Below are 17,192 nucleotides of genomic sequence, written 5' to 3' on the forward strand. Positions count from 1 at the left end.
GGTAATTTATACACCCAGGGACAGTGAGCAATAATTGTTCCAAGAATCGCTGAAAGAGAGCAAGGGTGCTACCAACCCCAAACGGCAATCGTTGGTATTGATAGAGGCTGAAAGGCGTGTTAAGGACCAGAAACTGCTGGGAAGCAGCGCTGAGAGGAAGTTGATGATAAGCTTCTGACAGGTCAAGTTTAGAAAAATACTGGCCTCCAGCAAGATTAGTGAACAATTCTTCAGTCGAGGCATAGGGTAAGTGTCGATAAGGCATTAAGCATTTACAATGGCTTTGAAATCGCCACAGAGATGAATATCACAATTTGGCTTAGCAATGATAATGACAGGAGAGGACCACTCACTGGTTGACCTGATCACTAAGGGCCACAGGAACAGGCCGAGCCCGAAAAAACTTAGGCCGAACAGTGGGTTTGAGCGTGATATGAGCTTCAAAGTCGTTTGCATGGCCTAACCCAGGAGAAAAAAGGGATGAAAATGTCATCAACAAGGAATCCAATTGAGTATAAGGAATAACATCAGAGACGATATTGACAGAGTCATCTATGGAGAACCCAAAAACGCGAAAGGCATCAAAACCAAAAAGATTCTCCATGTTACTATGGTCAACCACAAATATGGGAACAGTGCGAACAACAGATTTGTAAGATACCTCAGCATCAAATTGTCCCAAGAGAGAAATCTTCTGTTTATTGTACGTCCGTAATTGCCTAGTGACAGGATTGGAGAATCCAACTGAAGATATGTCTGAGAACTGATAATAGTGGCAGCAGAACCAGTATCCACCTGCATGCGAACATCTCGACCAAGTATTTGGACAGTGATGAATAACTTCTCTGAAAGGGAAGAAGTACAATTGACAGACAACACAGAATCAGAATCAGCGTCATGTACATGAACATCATGTATGCGGTCGGATTTGCAAACGGATTACACATGACCCTTTTTTTTGCATTTGTGACACACGGCCCAACATTGTGGACAATCTTCTCATGAGTGTTTCATAAAATACAGCGGACATGAAGGAAGTTGCTGTGGATTTTGCTGCAGTTTCTTAGAGGTTTGTTTACAGTTAGGCCGAGGCTGTGCTTGGGAGTGTACTACGGCCTCATTGGCCGGCGGGGACACGCCACACGCTTCGTCAACATCACACAGAGGTTGTATTTCCCCAACGTCGCCCCATGCCTCTATTTGCGCTCCAGCGGCGCGAGAAATTTCAAAAGACTGAGCGATGGATAGGACTTCATCTAGAGTAGGATTTGCCAACTGAAGGGCACATTGCCTAACTTCTATGTCGGGCGCTGATCGGATAATAGTATCTCATACCATGGAATCGGCGTAGGATTCTTTGTAGACTTCAGTAACAAATTGGCACCTTCTACTGAGGCCGTGAAATTCAGCAGCCCAAGCACGATAGGATTGATTCGGTTGTTTTTGACAACAATAAAAGGCAACACAAGAGGCTACCACATATGTTTGCTTTTGAAAATAGAGCACATTTCAGCAAAGAACAAAGACGCAGGATCTCTCAAAGGAGCCAATTGCGACAACACCCGATACATTTGAGGTGACATCCATGAAAGGTGGTGGTGGTTGTTGGGATGTTTAAGGGGGACTAAACAGCAAAGGTCATCAGTCCCCCACATGAAAGGAACAGAGACTTACATGTTTGTTCGTCCACGAAATGAAATGCCAAGAAGTGATGTCGAAGACATTTTTCATAATCAGACCAGTCTTCCGCCATCTCGTCGTAAGGAGGAAAAGGAAGTAGAGACAATGACGAGAGATGCCCTGCATTTGATGCCATGACGAAATCACGAATTGCATTTGTGAGAAGCGTTTGCTGTTCTATGAGACGTTGCAATAGTTGCTCTAAAGTAGCCATGGGAACATGTGGGTCAACGATGGAAAAGAAAAATCACTACCTCGTCGCCAATTGTTATAACTTCAAGTCGAACATATACATTTCAAGGAAGACGCAATACATGAAAGTCACAGATCAAGTAAACAGAGAAAGACGTGTGTACACTTTAACAGTCAAATCATAACTGAGTCTGAGTCTAGCAGCGCTGGCTGGCTGGTGGCTTATGGCGCTGCTGCTGCATGGCTGGCAGATAGCACCGCATGTAGAGGACACGCGTAACTGCGTGGCGGCACTTTGAAAGATTTGCGAGTCACAACAGTTTAATCAACCACATCCACCTTACTCTTTGTTGCATCATAGTACGTTATGGTTTCAAGTTTACTGTTTCCTTCATTGTTTACTGCTACTTCACTGTGCAGTGTACTCAGAAGAATATTTTTTTTATTTTCTTTCCTTGGTATGCATTCATGGAGCAGTCTGTGTTGCCAGTCAAGTGGAAGATGGTGGTGGAGTGTATTTTAGTATTTGGCCTCTTTACCTCAACAGGTATTTTGTGACAGATCTTTTTCCTGTACCAACTAATGAGGTTTTCCTTCACTTTAACTTCTTAGCAAGTTAAAAAGATGTGAGGATGCTGTCCATCATCATATTCCTTCCTCCGTTTAGAAATTATTCCATGAGACAGAATGACATATTCTTCGAGTGGTTGCTTCTCTCCATGTGTATCTTCTTTCTTGAGAAAGCATTACATACGTACTTTGTTGCTACATCAGCTGCTCCCGAATTTGAGACCATATTTTTTGGATTGCTTGGGCATGTAATGAGTGGATCTGCATCTTGTATTGTTTGGTAACAGTTGCTCATCTATGTTTACATTTTCTGCATGGCCATAAGAATAAATATTGTTTTCCATGATTCCAAATACAAGAGCGAATTTGCTGGCTAGCATCCATTCAGTTTGGGTTGATTTTTCATCAAAAAAAGAGATAGCTGAGAATTTCCTGAAAACTGTCCTTTGGTATAATGTCCTCGATGAAAGTAGGCTCCCAAGAAAACGATCAAAGATCTTCTGGGGACATGCTTTTTGTACAAATGACACCCTAAGCACATATGATGGCTAGCGTAAATAGTGGGACCTTCTTCCTTTAGAATGCTCACAGCTGACCTTATCACAGAAGGTAAAAAATTAGCAGTCTCCCATTCTATACTATCCCTAGTGACCATCTTTGTAGAGACATTCGGCTGGGCATGCAGTGGTGAATGAGGTGAGGATTGACTTAGATCAGCGTTTTAATCCTCCTCTACTAATCCCTTCTCATTTACATTGTCCTAATCTTCACTTGCTTTTGGTACAAAGTCCTCATCTTCATCAGTGAAGTCAATTTCTAATTCAACATTGAAATTCTCTAAGAAATGAAAGACTACTTCATCAGAACATCCATGTTGACCAGACATGTTAGAAAAATTTCTCACGTACAAAGAATGTTACAGGGCATTGATTGTGGAAGACTGGAATGTACATGTGTTGAAATGTAACAATGAGCATCAACAATTCTGCATTATTGCTGATAGTTGGCACTGCATTGTGGGATTATTTACATATATTCAGAAGAGAAATTACAGCAGTGTCAAAGTGACTCTTCTTGACATTCTATGTATATCGAATGAAATGCACAAGGCATTGTAAATATGTTGTAAATCCTTATACATCACCATGAAGAATAGAAAAAATTAGGAAATTCATATGATTTCATGAACACGGTAAGAAAACTGGATATGACACTAAAAAGTATGATGGGGTGATTTTGACCTTTCCCACTGCTGCTCTCCTCTCTCTCTCTCTCTCTCTCTCTCTCTCTCTCTCTCTCTCTTGGCCACTTTTTCAATCCATGTCTACCCAGTTGGGAGTGGCCTCCCTGACTATGATTCACAACTAGTCACACTATGTAACTTACTTAATTACAAGGAAATGGATCCAAAACAATTAGAGTAATTAACAAACTGCCTTACAGAAGATGACTGAAGGGAGTGGCCTCCCTGACTATGATTCACAACTAGCCACACTATGTAACTCACTTAATTACAAGGAAATGGATCCAAAACAATTAGAGTAATTAACAAACTGCCTTACAGAAGATGACTGAAGGGATGTGTACGCTATTACTGATTTCGGTTTCAAATTTAATGTATTTGTAGATGGGTTTCTACTAATCTTTAAAAACTGCAGGAAGAATGAAATTCTATGAAACAGTTAGGACAAACATAGAAGTAGAGCTGATTTCATATTATATTACACAGCATACATTGTTGTCATAAGGAAAGTAACTGAAAAAATAAAAACCTAAGAATAATACTTTTTTCATTTTAGGTACAACAGCTTCAAAATTATTGTAAACAATTGCATTTTCCATACTCGTTGTTATACAGTCACTGTCATTTATACCATAATTTTCTGATTTCGGCTGTTTGGTATTTTTAAATCCACTCTCCTGTGTTTGTAAATTAACACTTTCACCCTTTGTGGATGCATACAAACATACATCTGTCATTTTGATATGTAACCACTGTCATAGTAAACATGAGTAAGAAAAACATTCCCTATCTGAAATGTTGACAAATATGAAAAGTTGTTCTCACTCATGTTTACGATGACTATGGTTAAGTAGTAAAGTGACAGATGAACATTTGTATACACCCACCAAGGGTGTCTCTGCAAAATTATGAATATAGCAGTGTGCACTTGAAAATGGTAAACAGTTGGAATCAGTAATCACAGTACAAATGACTGTGATTATATAACAGCTAGGATAGAAAATGGAATTGCCTCTTCATAATGACTAAAATAAATAACTCAGATAACACAATTAAATCTATAAGGGCAAAAGTTAAAAGAGAAACTGGGAATTCAGTTAAGGAATGTGAGGCTTTCGTTATTAAATAAATTACAGCAGTAAGATAGGCAATGTATTTAATAATCACTTTCTGGAAGCAGCAGAAGATTGACAAAGACATTTCAAGGGATAAATCAGTAGAATACATGCAAGAAGCAATGCCAGTGCCACAAACACAGAGGCATATTAGTTGAGGGTCTGCTGAGGACATTAAGAATGTAATTAATTCCCTCAACAGCCAAAACTTTCATGGAGTTGATGGTATCTCAAGTAAATTACTTAAATTCTGTTCTCCACATTAGTTGAGGGTCTGCTGAGGACATTAAGAATGTAATTAATTCCTTCAACAGCCAAAACTTTCATGGAGTTGATGGTATCTCAAGTAAATTACTTAAATTCTGTTCTCCACATAAATGCAGTAGATTCTGTCACATATTCAGTACATCATTATTAGAAGGAATATTTTCAGACAGACTTATCAGACCCCTTTCACAATAATAATTGCTGACTACTCTCACAGCTTATCTCTGTCTTCAAGGTACTGGAAAAGATGATATCTGTATGAACCACAACACACCTCTCTAAAAATGAAATACTTAGCCAGTATCAATTTGGATTTCAAAACTGTCTCTCCACAGAACATGCGATTTTTCAATTCACAAATTAGATTACATAAAGTTTAGATGAGAAGAAACAGCCAACTGGTATTTTCTGACACTTATCAAATACATTTGACTGTGCAGTTCATAGTATTCTCCTAGTGGAGCTCAAATTTTATGGTATCAGACATCTTATTGGTAACTGGGTTTTGTCCTACCTAACTAAAAGGATGCAAATACCTGCAGTAACAGCCTCCCCAAGAGTTTATACATGGTACATAATCTTCAGACCACGGAATAATCACCACAGGCTTGGTATTTGGTCTGCTTTTGTTTCTGTTATACAGAGGGCAATTCACAAAGTTGCATACAGATTGATGGAGTTGATTAAGAACTTATAATAGAACACTCAGGAAACTTATAGCTCTGGAAGTAATCATAAGGCAGTAAAAGCTTTGGAATGTCAGGAGCAACATGGACAACCAGCACACATGTGTCTTAAGTTCACCATTGATAATGTACTGTTTACTCAACAACGCAGCACATTACAGTGTTTAAAATCATGACAATCACATTCAATACAGGCATAACATATACACAGAAAATACTGGAGTGCTCTATCCAATACACTAGGTACCATGCAAACCTCATCCGATGCTGCAAATATCCTGGCGAGAAGTGTTTCTTCATCAGGAACAGTTGTCAAATACAAGGGACTCTTGCTATGCCCCCCACCCCAACCCCACCCCCATCCTCATCCTCATCCTCATCCTCAGTCCTCAACCCCACTCCCACCCCCATCCCTAAAAAAAATTCAGGGGGCATCTGAGCAAGGTGCTCCTTGTAGTCGCATCCACATCTGACGATGTATGTTGTGTGGTACAGCCTCTAACAATTCTGAAAGAATTTTTTGATGAATACCTAGTTGATTTCACCATTCCTGGCATACAAAAGTCTGCATATGCTCAGCATTACTTCCAAGACCATACGTTCCTATTCTATAATAGTTGTATTTCAACTCCTCTATCAACTTCTTCAATTTGTTTGCAAACTTTTGAATCATCCTATGCATATGACTGGTCATGATACATCCATGGGGCATAATACTTCTCGTTGCTGATGATGTATGTATCATAACCAAGCCTAAAGAATATACTTCACATTTGAAAAAACAGATAAAATTTTCTTGAAAGTTGATCTCTCTCTCTCTCTCTATTAACTTCTTCAGATCACTTGGTAGGTGGTCAAAGATGTTTGTGTCTGAATGCCTCACTCTCTTCTGTGCTACAGCAATGATGAATGATGGGTAGAGTGTCATTTCTCCTTCTAGTATTATATTTATGAACGTTATTTTTGATCTGTGATTGGTAGTTGACAATAAACTTTACAAGGGAGCAAATACACTATGAGACTCTTGTCACTACACTCAAATATTTAAAGAGTCACCTACAATTGGTCCTATAAGTTGGTGCCGCATATTATCCCCATTACACATTTCTAAGAATGAAGATTTTATTCCACAATGAACAGCTGTCATAGAATAAGATGACACAAGACATTACTGAATGAAATAGGAAATGTATCTCAACTTGTGACAGTTTCATCTCCATAGTTTACTATTTGCATAATGTAAATGCTGCATACCAAACACACTTAAGAAGATTTAGGATATGTGACATCAAGTACATGTTCTTATTAACATAATCATCCAAGAAATTAGAATATTCTGTTTCACTGATTACTTTTCCCTCCTGTATTATTTCAAGCAATGTGGTCAAGCCTTTTACAGTACAGAATTGCATGTATTGTGTTTTACCTAAGTTCACAGATGGCCCATTTGGGAAAAAAAACAGTAATTAATTTTCAGGAAAATATTATTTACATTTTCAAGTGTTAAAGTTTCTCTATTAGGCTTGATAATGATACTTGCATCATCAGCAAAGTGAAATATTGCAGTTTCCTGATACACAATTGCACAGCATTTACACACTTTATGCAATAAGTAGCATTCACTGATTTAAATTTTGTACAATTTGATTCGTGAACTGAAAAATAGTGTGTTTTATGATGAGACCCTTTCATAATCCAAACAGGGCTAACTTAAGTATCTTGTTTTGGGATATGTGTTATTGCTCTTGTGCACTTTTTTTTACCTTCAACAAGGAGGTAGTAATGAGACTTGTCAGCACTTATTAATATCCATGTTACTACCTTCCTGTAAAGGTGTCTGACTATAGCATACTTCAGCCTGTCAATAAATACATAAGGCATTTATCTAATCTTCAGCTGTATGTGGCATCCCTGAAGAAACCTGTGGATACTCTTCCTCACTGAATTATGGTTATTATAAAGGCCAAAGCTGGTGTTACGTGGAATTAGTGTATGTCTGCCAGGGGATGACAATCCCATACCCATCCCCCTCCCCTTGTGTGCTTTCACACCCCATCAATATCATTCAAAGCAAATGACAGTCAATTCTATGATGTGACATGTGGTTACCAATGTGCACAGAATTTCAGTGGTAGGAATCTACCACCAACAGCAAAGTGATAACATTTTGAGGATAGCAAAGTATTTAACATTAGTTTTATCCAGTGTGGGTCCACAGTTACTGACACTATAATGTTCTGGAGAGCCGTCACACAGCCATCAAGAATGCATAACAGAAACATTTGAGATGCTAGAACTCATCACATTTCTTGAGGATGACACTCCAGTATCATGTGACAAACACCATGAAAATGAACCATCAAAATAATGAAGTACTCAATCTTCCACCTTAGTCTCTGGGTTTGTTAGTCTACCGAAAGGGAAAATTTTACAAACACTGGTGTAGTGAGTGCTCTTTTGAATCCACAATTTTATGGGAAAAACAAATAATTTTGACACTAAAATAAAGTCATTACAGTGCTATTGTGAGAAGCTTATTGTTTTTCCAGAAGAATAAACAGAAAAAATTTGATTGCTCTGTCTTCCCCATTCCATGTTTAGCTGGCAGCTTTTCAAATTGTCCTCACAATTACCTCACAAATTTGCAAAACATTAAATATGCACAGCAAGCCATGAACATAACAAACAGATAATTTGATCCTCATCAAAACCCAACTGTTACAGATTCCATGTCCCATCCTTTTATGTTCCTTTTTAACAGTAAATACTACAGCAAGAGAATACAAGTTACATAACCTACATACAAACACACATTTACTTACCTGCATTTTGTCCTTGAAAGTTTCTTCAAGTTAATTGCCAACTGTGCAGCAATTTTTGCATTATTTCTCACAAGAGCAATATCTGAAGTTACATTAAGCAAGCTACTCTCAACTGAATTTTTCAGCATTTTACATAAGTTACGACAATCAGTTTCAATTACATGTCACTATTTAGAGTAACAATGAAATACTTATCTCCTATGAGAGAAAAAATTAAAACCTACTTAAACTCTGTATGTCATTCATAATAATTTATGGGAAACTCATTTATCCAATTTTTAGATTTTTTTCAATTTCTTCTAAGATATGGAAAAAAAAATATATTGTTCATTTAGGTTCTTGCTGAAGTTCTGCTTCCACTAAAATTCCTCTTTGTAGCATCTAATGCTTATTAATGCATGTAAGTATGCCTTCTTTTTAGGGTGATATCAGCTGATAGATTTTCCTGAACAACTATTATGTGGTTATATTGTTTGTTCATTTCATGGATGTCCAAATAGCCTGTTAGCTTAGATGACTATTTGGCTACATTGTGAAAATTTTCTTAAACCTACATTGTTGAATTCTTTTTTAACTTTATGTTTTTTTTACCTTAGTCCTAATTGTTTCCAAATATCACAATCAATTGACTTTACCATAGTAAATGTGAGGGAAAAATATATGCCATCTCATCATAAACTTACACAGTCAAGCAGAATCCAAGAATAGACACATTTTTCCAATTTAAAATTCATTTCAAAACAAAAGAGTAACTGAGAAAACTAGAAAAAAATTGTTCAAGATCTTATTACCTGCTAACATGCAACAATTTCATACTGCAAATGCGTTCTTTACTTTAAAAGTGCAATACTATTTCTAAAATTCTTTTTGTAATCTATGTGCCAAAAATTAACAAAAGACAGTGCTTAACAACATGGAGCTACACCAATGAAGCCACAGGAGTACAAATTAAGGCAATAACAATTTTAAAAACCATACACTACCGGAAAAGTGAATTAGAGCACTTGGAAAGATGATGATACGTTTTTGATCTGATCATGGCATATGTCACTTGGGGAATAGTAGACGTACTGATAATGGTTTCAAAATTTCTGCCAACAGACACTGTAGTGGTGTAGCTACCAGAGCGCCATCTGTGTCTACCCTTTAATAGGGAATGCTCACAGACATAAATCTCAGTGAGGGACATACGTGTGAAGCAAGCAGGCAACACAGCCATAGATATGTACATGTGTTTCCTACGGCCAATGGAGAAACTTTGAAAGGGGTCAAATTGTGGCCTCCTGAGTGGCAGGATGGTCCTTTTGGAGAATTGTCACACAAGTTAGGCATGCTGCATCAGTTGTGCCACAGTGCTGATATCAGTAGTCATGTGAACATGCTCGCACCATTAGATGAAGTTCTAGATGTCCATATGGCACAGATGCCTACCAGGATCACCGTATTGTAAGGGCAGCAGTGGTATATCATACAGCTACAGAGGACAGATAAGAGGGCTTGGGAGCCCAGACATGTCAGCATGAACTGTTGCAAACCAGTTATTAGCAGTAGGATTATGGGCATGCACACCTCTAGCCACAGCATTGACATGCACACTTGAGATCTAGTAGTGCTGTCTCATGCAGTGCATTTATCCAAGACACATGGCTCCCACCCCAGGTCTTATGGTTTGGGATGCAATAAGCTACAGCTCTTGTTCACATTTGGTGTTTCTGAAGGGGACACTAACCACCATTTGGTACATGCAGAACATTTTTAGACCCATTCTTTTGCTGTTCTTGCAACAGGAAGGCAATGGTTGTTCCAACAGGATAAGGCTCACCCACATACTGCCTGTGAAAGGTAACAAGCTCTGGAAGACATGCAGCAACTTCTGTGCCCAGCATGATCTCAGGACTTGTCTCCAATTGAGCACATATGGAATATTATGGGACAAAAAGTGACTCATGCAACTCATCAACCAACAACTCTTACAGAACCACATGAACTGGTTGAGCAGGCATGGGATAACATATCCCAGGACAGAAATCATCATCAACTGGACGCCAGAGTCAGCACCTACATGGCTGCCTCTGAAGGCTACACTGTATACTAGTATGGGTGTTTCAGGTGGGTGGATACCTCACAACTGCTTGTCCTGTTGATCTGTAGATGTAATTGTATGTTGAACTCCATATATACTGTTGCAGCAATAAATCTTGTATGATTTGTAAACCTCTAAAAGGATGCACTAATATTTTTTGCAGCAGTCTATATACATCTAAACTATCACACCCCAACCCCTCACTAAAAAAGAAAGGATACTTGTGTCAAGAGATTTCCCTGATGTCAGAATGCGTACTTGTTCCAGCACATATGGTGTGACATCTTTTCCTTTGATACCATTCTTTTCTGCTTCTTGTAGTGATTGTTGTATAGCTTTTTCTATATGATCACCTGTAAGTAACCAACAGATTACCAAATATTCACGTAAAAAGAAAGAAAAAAAGAAGAAAAATAAAAACCACAGAATATGAGAGAAATATGTAACAAGAGAAAATGTTCTATCAAAAATTTAAAAATTTGGTAGTCTTACCTAATACAATTTCCAATAAAAGCAGGAAAATTAAATATATGCCAAATATTTAAATTAAATGTGAACTTGTATCAAACAATTAGTAATTTATATTTTCTGATGCATTCAGATGAAGTCGACTTAGCATTAACAAAGTATATTTTAACAAAAATTCTCTCTGACCACATATCAGATATTTGGACACACAGCAAAGAAAAAAATACATTTTCTGAATCTCCAATATAGAATGGGTTACACAAATGCAAATGTTACAATAGAGTCTCAAAATGAAAGACACTGGTAGCAACACTAATTGCACGTCATAATAGTAGCAACTGACAGATCTGTTTCAAAGTGGTTGGGACACTTTGTACTTGTATGTTTATGACAACTTATTTAGTATGTTGTTGGACTCACACTGTAAAGCAGCTGGATTTCAACAAACTTTGGTTTTATCCTGGCAACACAGAATCCAAGTATTAGAAAAACTATTCAGTGACATTTCATTACCTGTTCATTTTTGTTACATCTAAAATACAAAAATGTCTGAACATCCAAAGATTATTATTTTTATTATTATTATTATTATTATTATTATTATTATTAATTGTGCCTGAAGGCCATACACCAAACTCTAAGTGTTTTGGAATTTTACAAAGTATGGTTACACTTATCTAAAAATTTCATAATCAGTTTTAAATTTTTATATGTACAGTCTATCATCAACCATTGCCAACTACTAAAGTAACTCTTCTTCATAAAATATATATATATATATATATATATATATATATATATATATATATATATATATATATATATATATATATATATATATATATATATATATATTTTCCACAAAGAAGAGTTACTGCAGTAGTTGGTAATGACTGATGAGATGTGATTAACTTTTATATAAAATTGATTTGCTGGTTTTCATATCATTTACATTTGAAAAAAAATGTGATTGATATCCCCTACTGTTATTTCATCACATGAGAAGTAAGGATTATTTTGAACGTGGATTCATTGAAGATGACTAGGGAATGATCCACAATTACATCACATGCAAATTAGAACTTATACCTTTTTCATTTTCTTTAATTGTGTGAAACCAGGGCTTTGAGGAAATGTTTCATTGTATTTGTCCAAAACGTTTCCCTTAATGCATACAGATGATTGATATTCATCTTAAAATTAGTGCCTTGCTCTTCTATATAGTGTAGGTATCATATCTGATGGTGGTAATAAGATGTTTTTAAAAATACTGTTTTGAACAGCAGTTTTTGATTAAGTCATTGACCAGTTCATTATATTTAATGTTAGTGTATCCTTTGATTCTCATACATTTCTTCCTCTTCCTGAAATTTTTGTTGCCTTCAGAACCTATCATGAAGACCACTACTTTTCTTGAGAACAGCAGTCATCTGTGTATCTTGGAATATGTTTCTACAATCTATCAAAACAAAATGTTTCTCACTGGGAGGTTCTGCAATTAATTTAAAGCTGCAAGTATAGCTGGGAAGCAAAAGCAGTTCTGCTGTGTCATCAGAGCAAGACACAGCCAGGGCAAGATCACCACAGGCACAAAGATTTGAGGTAGTGCCAGTCCCATAAAGACTCACCACTTGCGCAAGTTCCATCAGCGGCACTGAGGGTGAAGATATCGACTTCGCCTTGGCCAATTGCCAGCTGAGTACAATCTGCCAATGACAGAACAACAACAGACAGAAGCCTACTTGGATGACAGAAGAGCAGGTCCCACCCATTTGGTAATAGATTATCATCCAGGGCTGACTTAGTCAGGGAACATCGCTTAGTGAACTCTTAGAAGTGAACAGACAGTTGTTGTAAATTGCAATTGCTATGTACTGTGATGTTTACCTATGATTATTTGCACTTAGCCATTGATGGGCCTTTTTTGTGTTATATTACAAGCAGTGTTACAGACTTCACATTTCAACTAGTCACAAAGATAAGTAAACCTTTTAACTAATTTATGTGACTTTGTTACTAATTTGTTGGAGTGTTGTAGGACTTTAGTTCTCTTATCCTGTTATCTGACTTGATGGCATTGCTGCATAACAGTGGCAGGGAGAAATTGTTTTAGTGGTGCACTGCACCAGAAGCCATTTCATGAACTCACAAACTTGGCCCCCACAACAGAAGCAATGAGGCCTTTACAAAACTGGAGAAGAGAGTTTACAAAAAGTTCCTTGTAGCCTGTGCTTGGCCATAGGAATAGGCAACCCACTGTTCAATTATCTGGGCTTTTGGAGCCATTAGTATAAATCTCGACATATTTTGGGAAATTATCAGCCATGCAGCTGCAACAGTACACCTATTTGTTTTGGTTGATAAGTAGAAAACATCTACTACTGAACTTATTTCATTATACTGATAATCTCAATTAGGATATGTTGGCATTCTTCAGAGATTAGGTAAAATGTCCTTCAAATCTATGAAGCTTATACATGATTTTGATTTTAGGGAAGTGTTTAGTCTCTATCTATTCATTTTTTCTTGAAACAATCAGTCAAGATTCTGTAGCACAGCATGGTCAATTGAAGAATGTCTGTTTAGGAGGAATATCGGTATATCCGTAATTAATTTCTGCTTTGAGGCATTAAGCATTTCTGCAGCTTCCACCAAAAATGTCTTATTTTTCATAGAACTCCTAGCTCATCAGCAAGTCCTAACACATTTAACTGTAATTTTCCTACTTTCAAAACTGATTTCCTGTTGCCTCTGCAAAACAATGTGCTTCCAATGTCAATTTTAGATCTTATTAGATCCCTGTATTTTAGCAGTAGAATATTATGATCTGCTCCCCTATGATACTGTTGTAACTGAGCATGATGTGCTGAAATAAGGCTGGATCTTGACTAAGAAATAGGCAATCTACCCCACACATTATATGTGTGAGTCCATTATTGTTCCTATAAATTTAGTTTGACTCTTCACTGGGTACATTTGGTAATTTAATCTCATGCATGTTAGTCCCAGTGGAATCCTTCATCTGCAAAAGTTGACAACAGCAAGCCTTTAGAGACCAACCAATTTTCTCTCTTCGTTTCTTCAAGTCAGCTACCAGAAATATACATACAAGTATCATAAGCATATTGAAGTACTTGAACAGCTCTTGGAAGCTTGGTTCACATTTCCACTGCATAAATATTAAACAGAACTGGCCTCAATAATGATCCCTGTGGAATGTCAACAGTGGCATATTTGGCATACAGCTTTATTTTTTAGGCATAAGAGGACAGTCCTTCTAAAGAAAAATTTGCTTCTACCATAAACAAAACTGTAGGGCACTCCAGTCTCTATCATTCTTTGCCATGATAAGGGAATGACAACTGCATCACACGTCCCTTCAATATTCATGAACATGGACATAACACATTGTCTTTTTCTTAAATGCTCTTTGTATGTCCAAAGTGAGTTATGTCAAACTAACTAAAGTAAAGTGATGTATTCAAAAACTGTTTTGATAGACTAGCAGTATATTATTAGTTTCTAGACATCATTCAAGACAATTTTTAATTACTGTATTTGTTCCAAATTTTTCACAATGCATCGGGTCTGTAATAGTCAGCAGATACTGGATCCTTTCTGTATTTCAGAATTGGTATAATATCCTTTCCTCCAGGAGTACTAGTCCCACAGGATATGCAGAAGAACTTCTGTTATGTTTGAAAGGTTGAAGATTAGGTACTGCCAGATGTAAGGGTGTGAAAATCTCAGTCTAGCACATAGATTTAATCTGTCACAAAATTTCAAATCAGCATACTGTCTGCTGCAGAGTGAAAATTCATGCTGGAAACAATCTCTTAGGCTTTGGATAAGCCGTGTCTCTGCAATAGTCTTTCCTTTAGGAATGCTAATGCCAAAGGGTAATTTGTGAATTTCGTAAGCTAGGATATTATGATGTATTGATGGAAGTCCAAGGACATGAGGTCAGGTCATAAGTTATGTTTGGATAGCTAAATCAGCAGAGCATTTGTCCACAAAAGGTAAAGATCCCAAGTTCAAGTCCCTGTCTGACACACAGTTTTAATTTGCCAGGGAGTTTGAAATCACTCCAGTGCAGAGTTGAATTTATTCTGGAAACAATTCCTTAGACTGTCACTAAGCACTGTCTCTGTAATTTCATTTCTTCCAGGTATGCTAATCCTATGAGGAATGCAAGAGAACTTCTGGGAAGTAGGGAAGGTAGGAGATGTGGTACGGACAGAATTAAGGCTGAGAGGATGGGTTGTGAGTCATGCATGGATAATTCAGCTGGTAGAGCTGGTCTGTAAAAGGCAAAGGTCCTAGGTCTGACTGCTGACCTTGCACACAACTTTAATCTGCCATGGAATATCAACTCAGTGCACACTCCACTACAAAGTGATATTTCATTCTAAAATTGATCCTTTTGTTTTTCTTTTACATCACCTGTGTTGGCAAGCTGAATAATTTACAATTTTTATCTCAATTCAAATTTATGGTGTTGAGAAAACTAATAAATTGTTAAAGAGTCAAAACATGTATCTGCTACCAATTCTATACTTTCTCAACCATTGTCAAGTGCGTGGCATTATGCTAATTATTAGGGGTTCTTGCCATTCCATTCTTCATGATTAGTTAAAGGACTCTGTACATGCTGTAATTAATCTAATCTTGTCTTTTGCAGTCTAGATTATAGTAAACTGATCTCAAAAATGAGTAAACTTCGGTATTATGCACAGAAGGTGAAAAATGATTTAACAACAAACAATAAGCTTCAGACATCACAAAAGACTTTTAAAAATTACTGAATTAACAATAGAAAATGAACAAAACTTACCAGAAAGTGCAAATTCTTCTGGTACAGGAACAGCAAGTAACATTCCTGAATTGAGTTGTGCCCGCAATAGACTATGAAGCATACGGGCAGCTTCTTCTGTTGTTTCAACATTATATGGTGAAGAAAACCCACTGCTGGCCGAGTAAAATGCTGGAAAATCCTTATTCTTGCCGTAAGTAACAACATTTACTCCTTGTGTTTCCTAAAAAGGAAAGGTAAGACAAAATTTGCTGCAATGTAATAATATATGCCCTATAAAACTCAGTCGAGTGGCAGGTAACAAGGCAAGGGGATGTGCCTGTTACGGTAGAGGTAGCAGCAGCAGCAGTACTTATCTGATACATAGCACTTTGGTTTAGTTTGTGTTTTTTACATATGTCTGTGATGAAGTGATCTGTACCTGTTTCTTTTACAATGCAGATTAGGGTTTAGAAAATTATTGTAAATTTTTGTTTTTTCATAAATCTTAGTGCATATCCTTGTGTGAGGCAGCTACCCCGTGTAATTTTCCACTGCCATAAGTCCTATTTCACATCACTGTGTATAAACCCCTTGTTAGTACACAGTGTATAGTTTAGATCAGTGCACTGAAGTTTGTATACTCACTTCCTGTAGCATCATATTCAGGACTGATCACGGTCCTCTGGTTTGGAGCAGAGTGGAAAGTCCAATAACTCTGTGATGCTACCAAATGAAAATTTCTTGACCTCCACTATTGGGTGCAGAGCTGTATGCTTCCCCTTAGTATGTCAATCAGGCTCTACATGCAGGAAGCTGCTAATAGGGCAGTACAATATGTGGTGTGCATATGATGGTTTTTATGTTAGGTACCCCCACTCCTTGATATCAGAGACAAACTGAATGCCAAATTTAAGGTTACATTGGCCACAGAATTCTCAGAGAATGCTCATTCTCATAGATCAGTTGTAGGAAAGGTTAATGTTATAATATCAAGTTTAACACATATATTTCAGAATGACACAACACATATAAGTCACAGAGTAAGTTGACAAGCAAGACATGTGTATATGTTAGCATTCGAATGAGCACTGAGTCCCAGTCTAGCGGCCGCTGCTCGGCTGGCCGCTTAGGTGGCGCAGCTGCTGCATGACTGGCAGACAGCGCCGCATGTAGAGGACGCGCGTAATTCCGCGGCGGCGCTTTGAGTGATCGGAGAGTCACAACACTTTTCCCCCCTTTGAAATTGTTGCACTGGTCTTGATGGAGGTGTC

The 17,192-nt window shown here is 37.4% G+C and overlaps 1 protein-coding gene across 1 annotated transcript in view; it reads right to left on the reverse strand.

The window, feature by feature from the left end:
• The window catches only part of LOC124595669 (pseudouridine-5'-phosphate glycosidase-like), a 129,045-nt gene that overhangs the window by 26,046 nt on the left and 85,807 nt on the right, over positions 1-17,192 (reverse strand). The window contains exons 6-8 of the mRNA XM_047134515.1: positions 15,961-16,162; positions 10,880-11,011; positions 8,576-8,657 (exon numbers count right to left, since the gene is read on the reverse strand). Of these exons, the coding sequence (XP_046990471.1) occupies positions 8,576-8,657; positions 10,880-11,011; positions 15,961-16,162 (416 nt within the window). The remainder of the gene's footprint in view (positions 1-8,575; positions 8,658-10,879; positions 11,012-15,960; positions 16,163-17,192) is intronic.

This window comes from Schistocerca americana, chromosome 2 (genome assembly GCF_021461395.2).
Source record: "Schistocerca americana isolate TAMUIC-IGC-003095 chromosome 2, iqSchAmer2.1, whole genome shotgun sequence".
NCBI classification, from domain to species: Eukaryota; Metazoa; Arthropoda; class Insecta; order Orthoptera; family Acrididae; genus Schistocerca; species Schistocerca americana.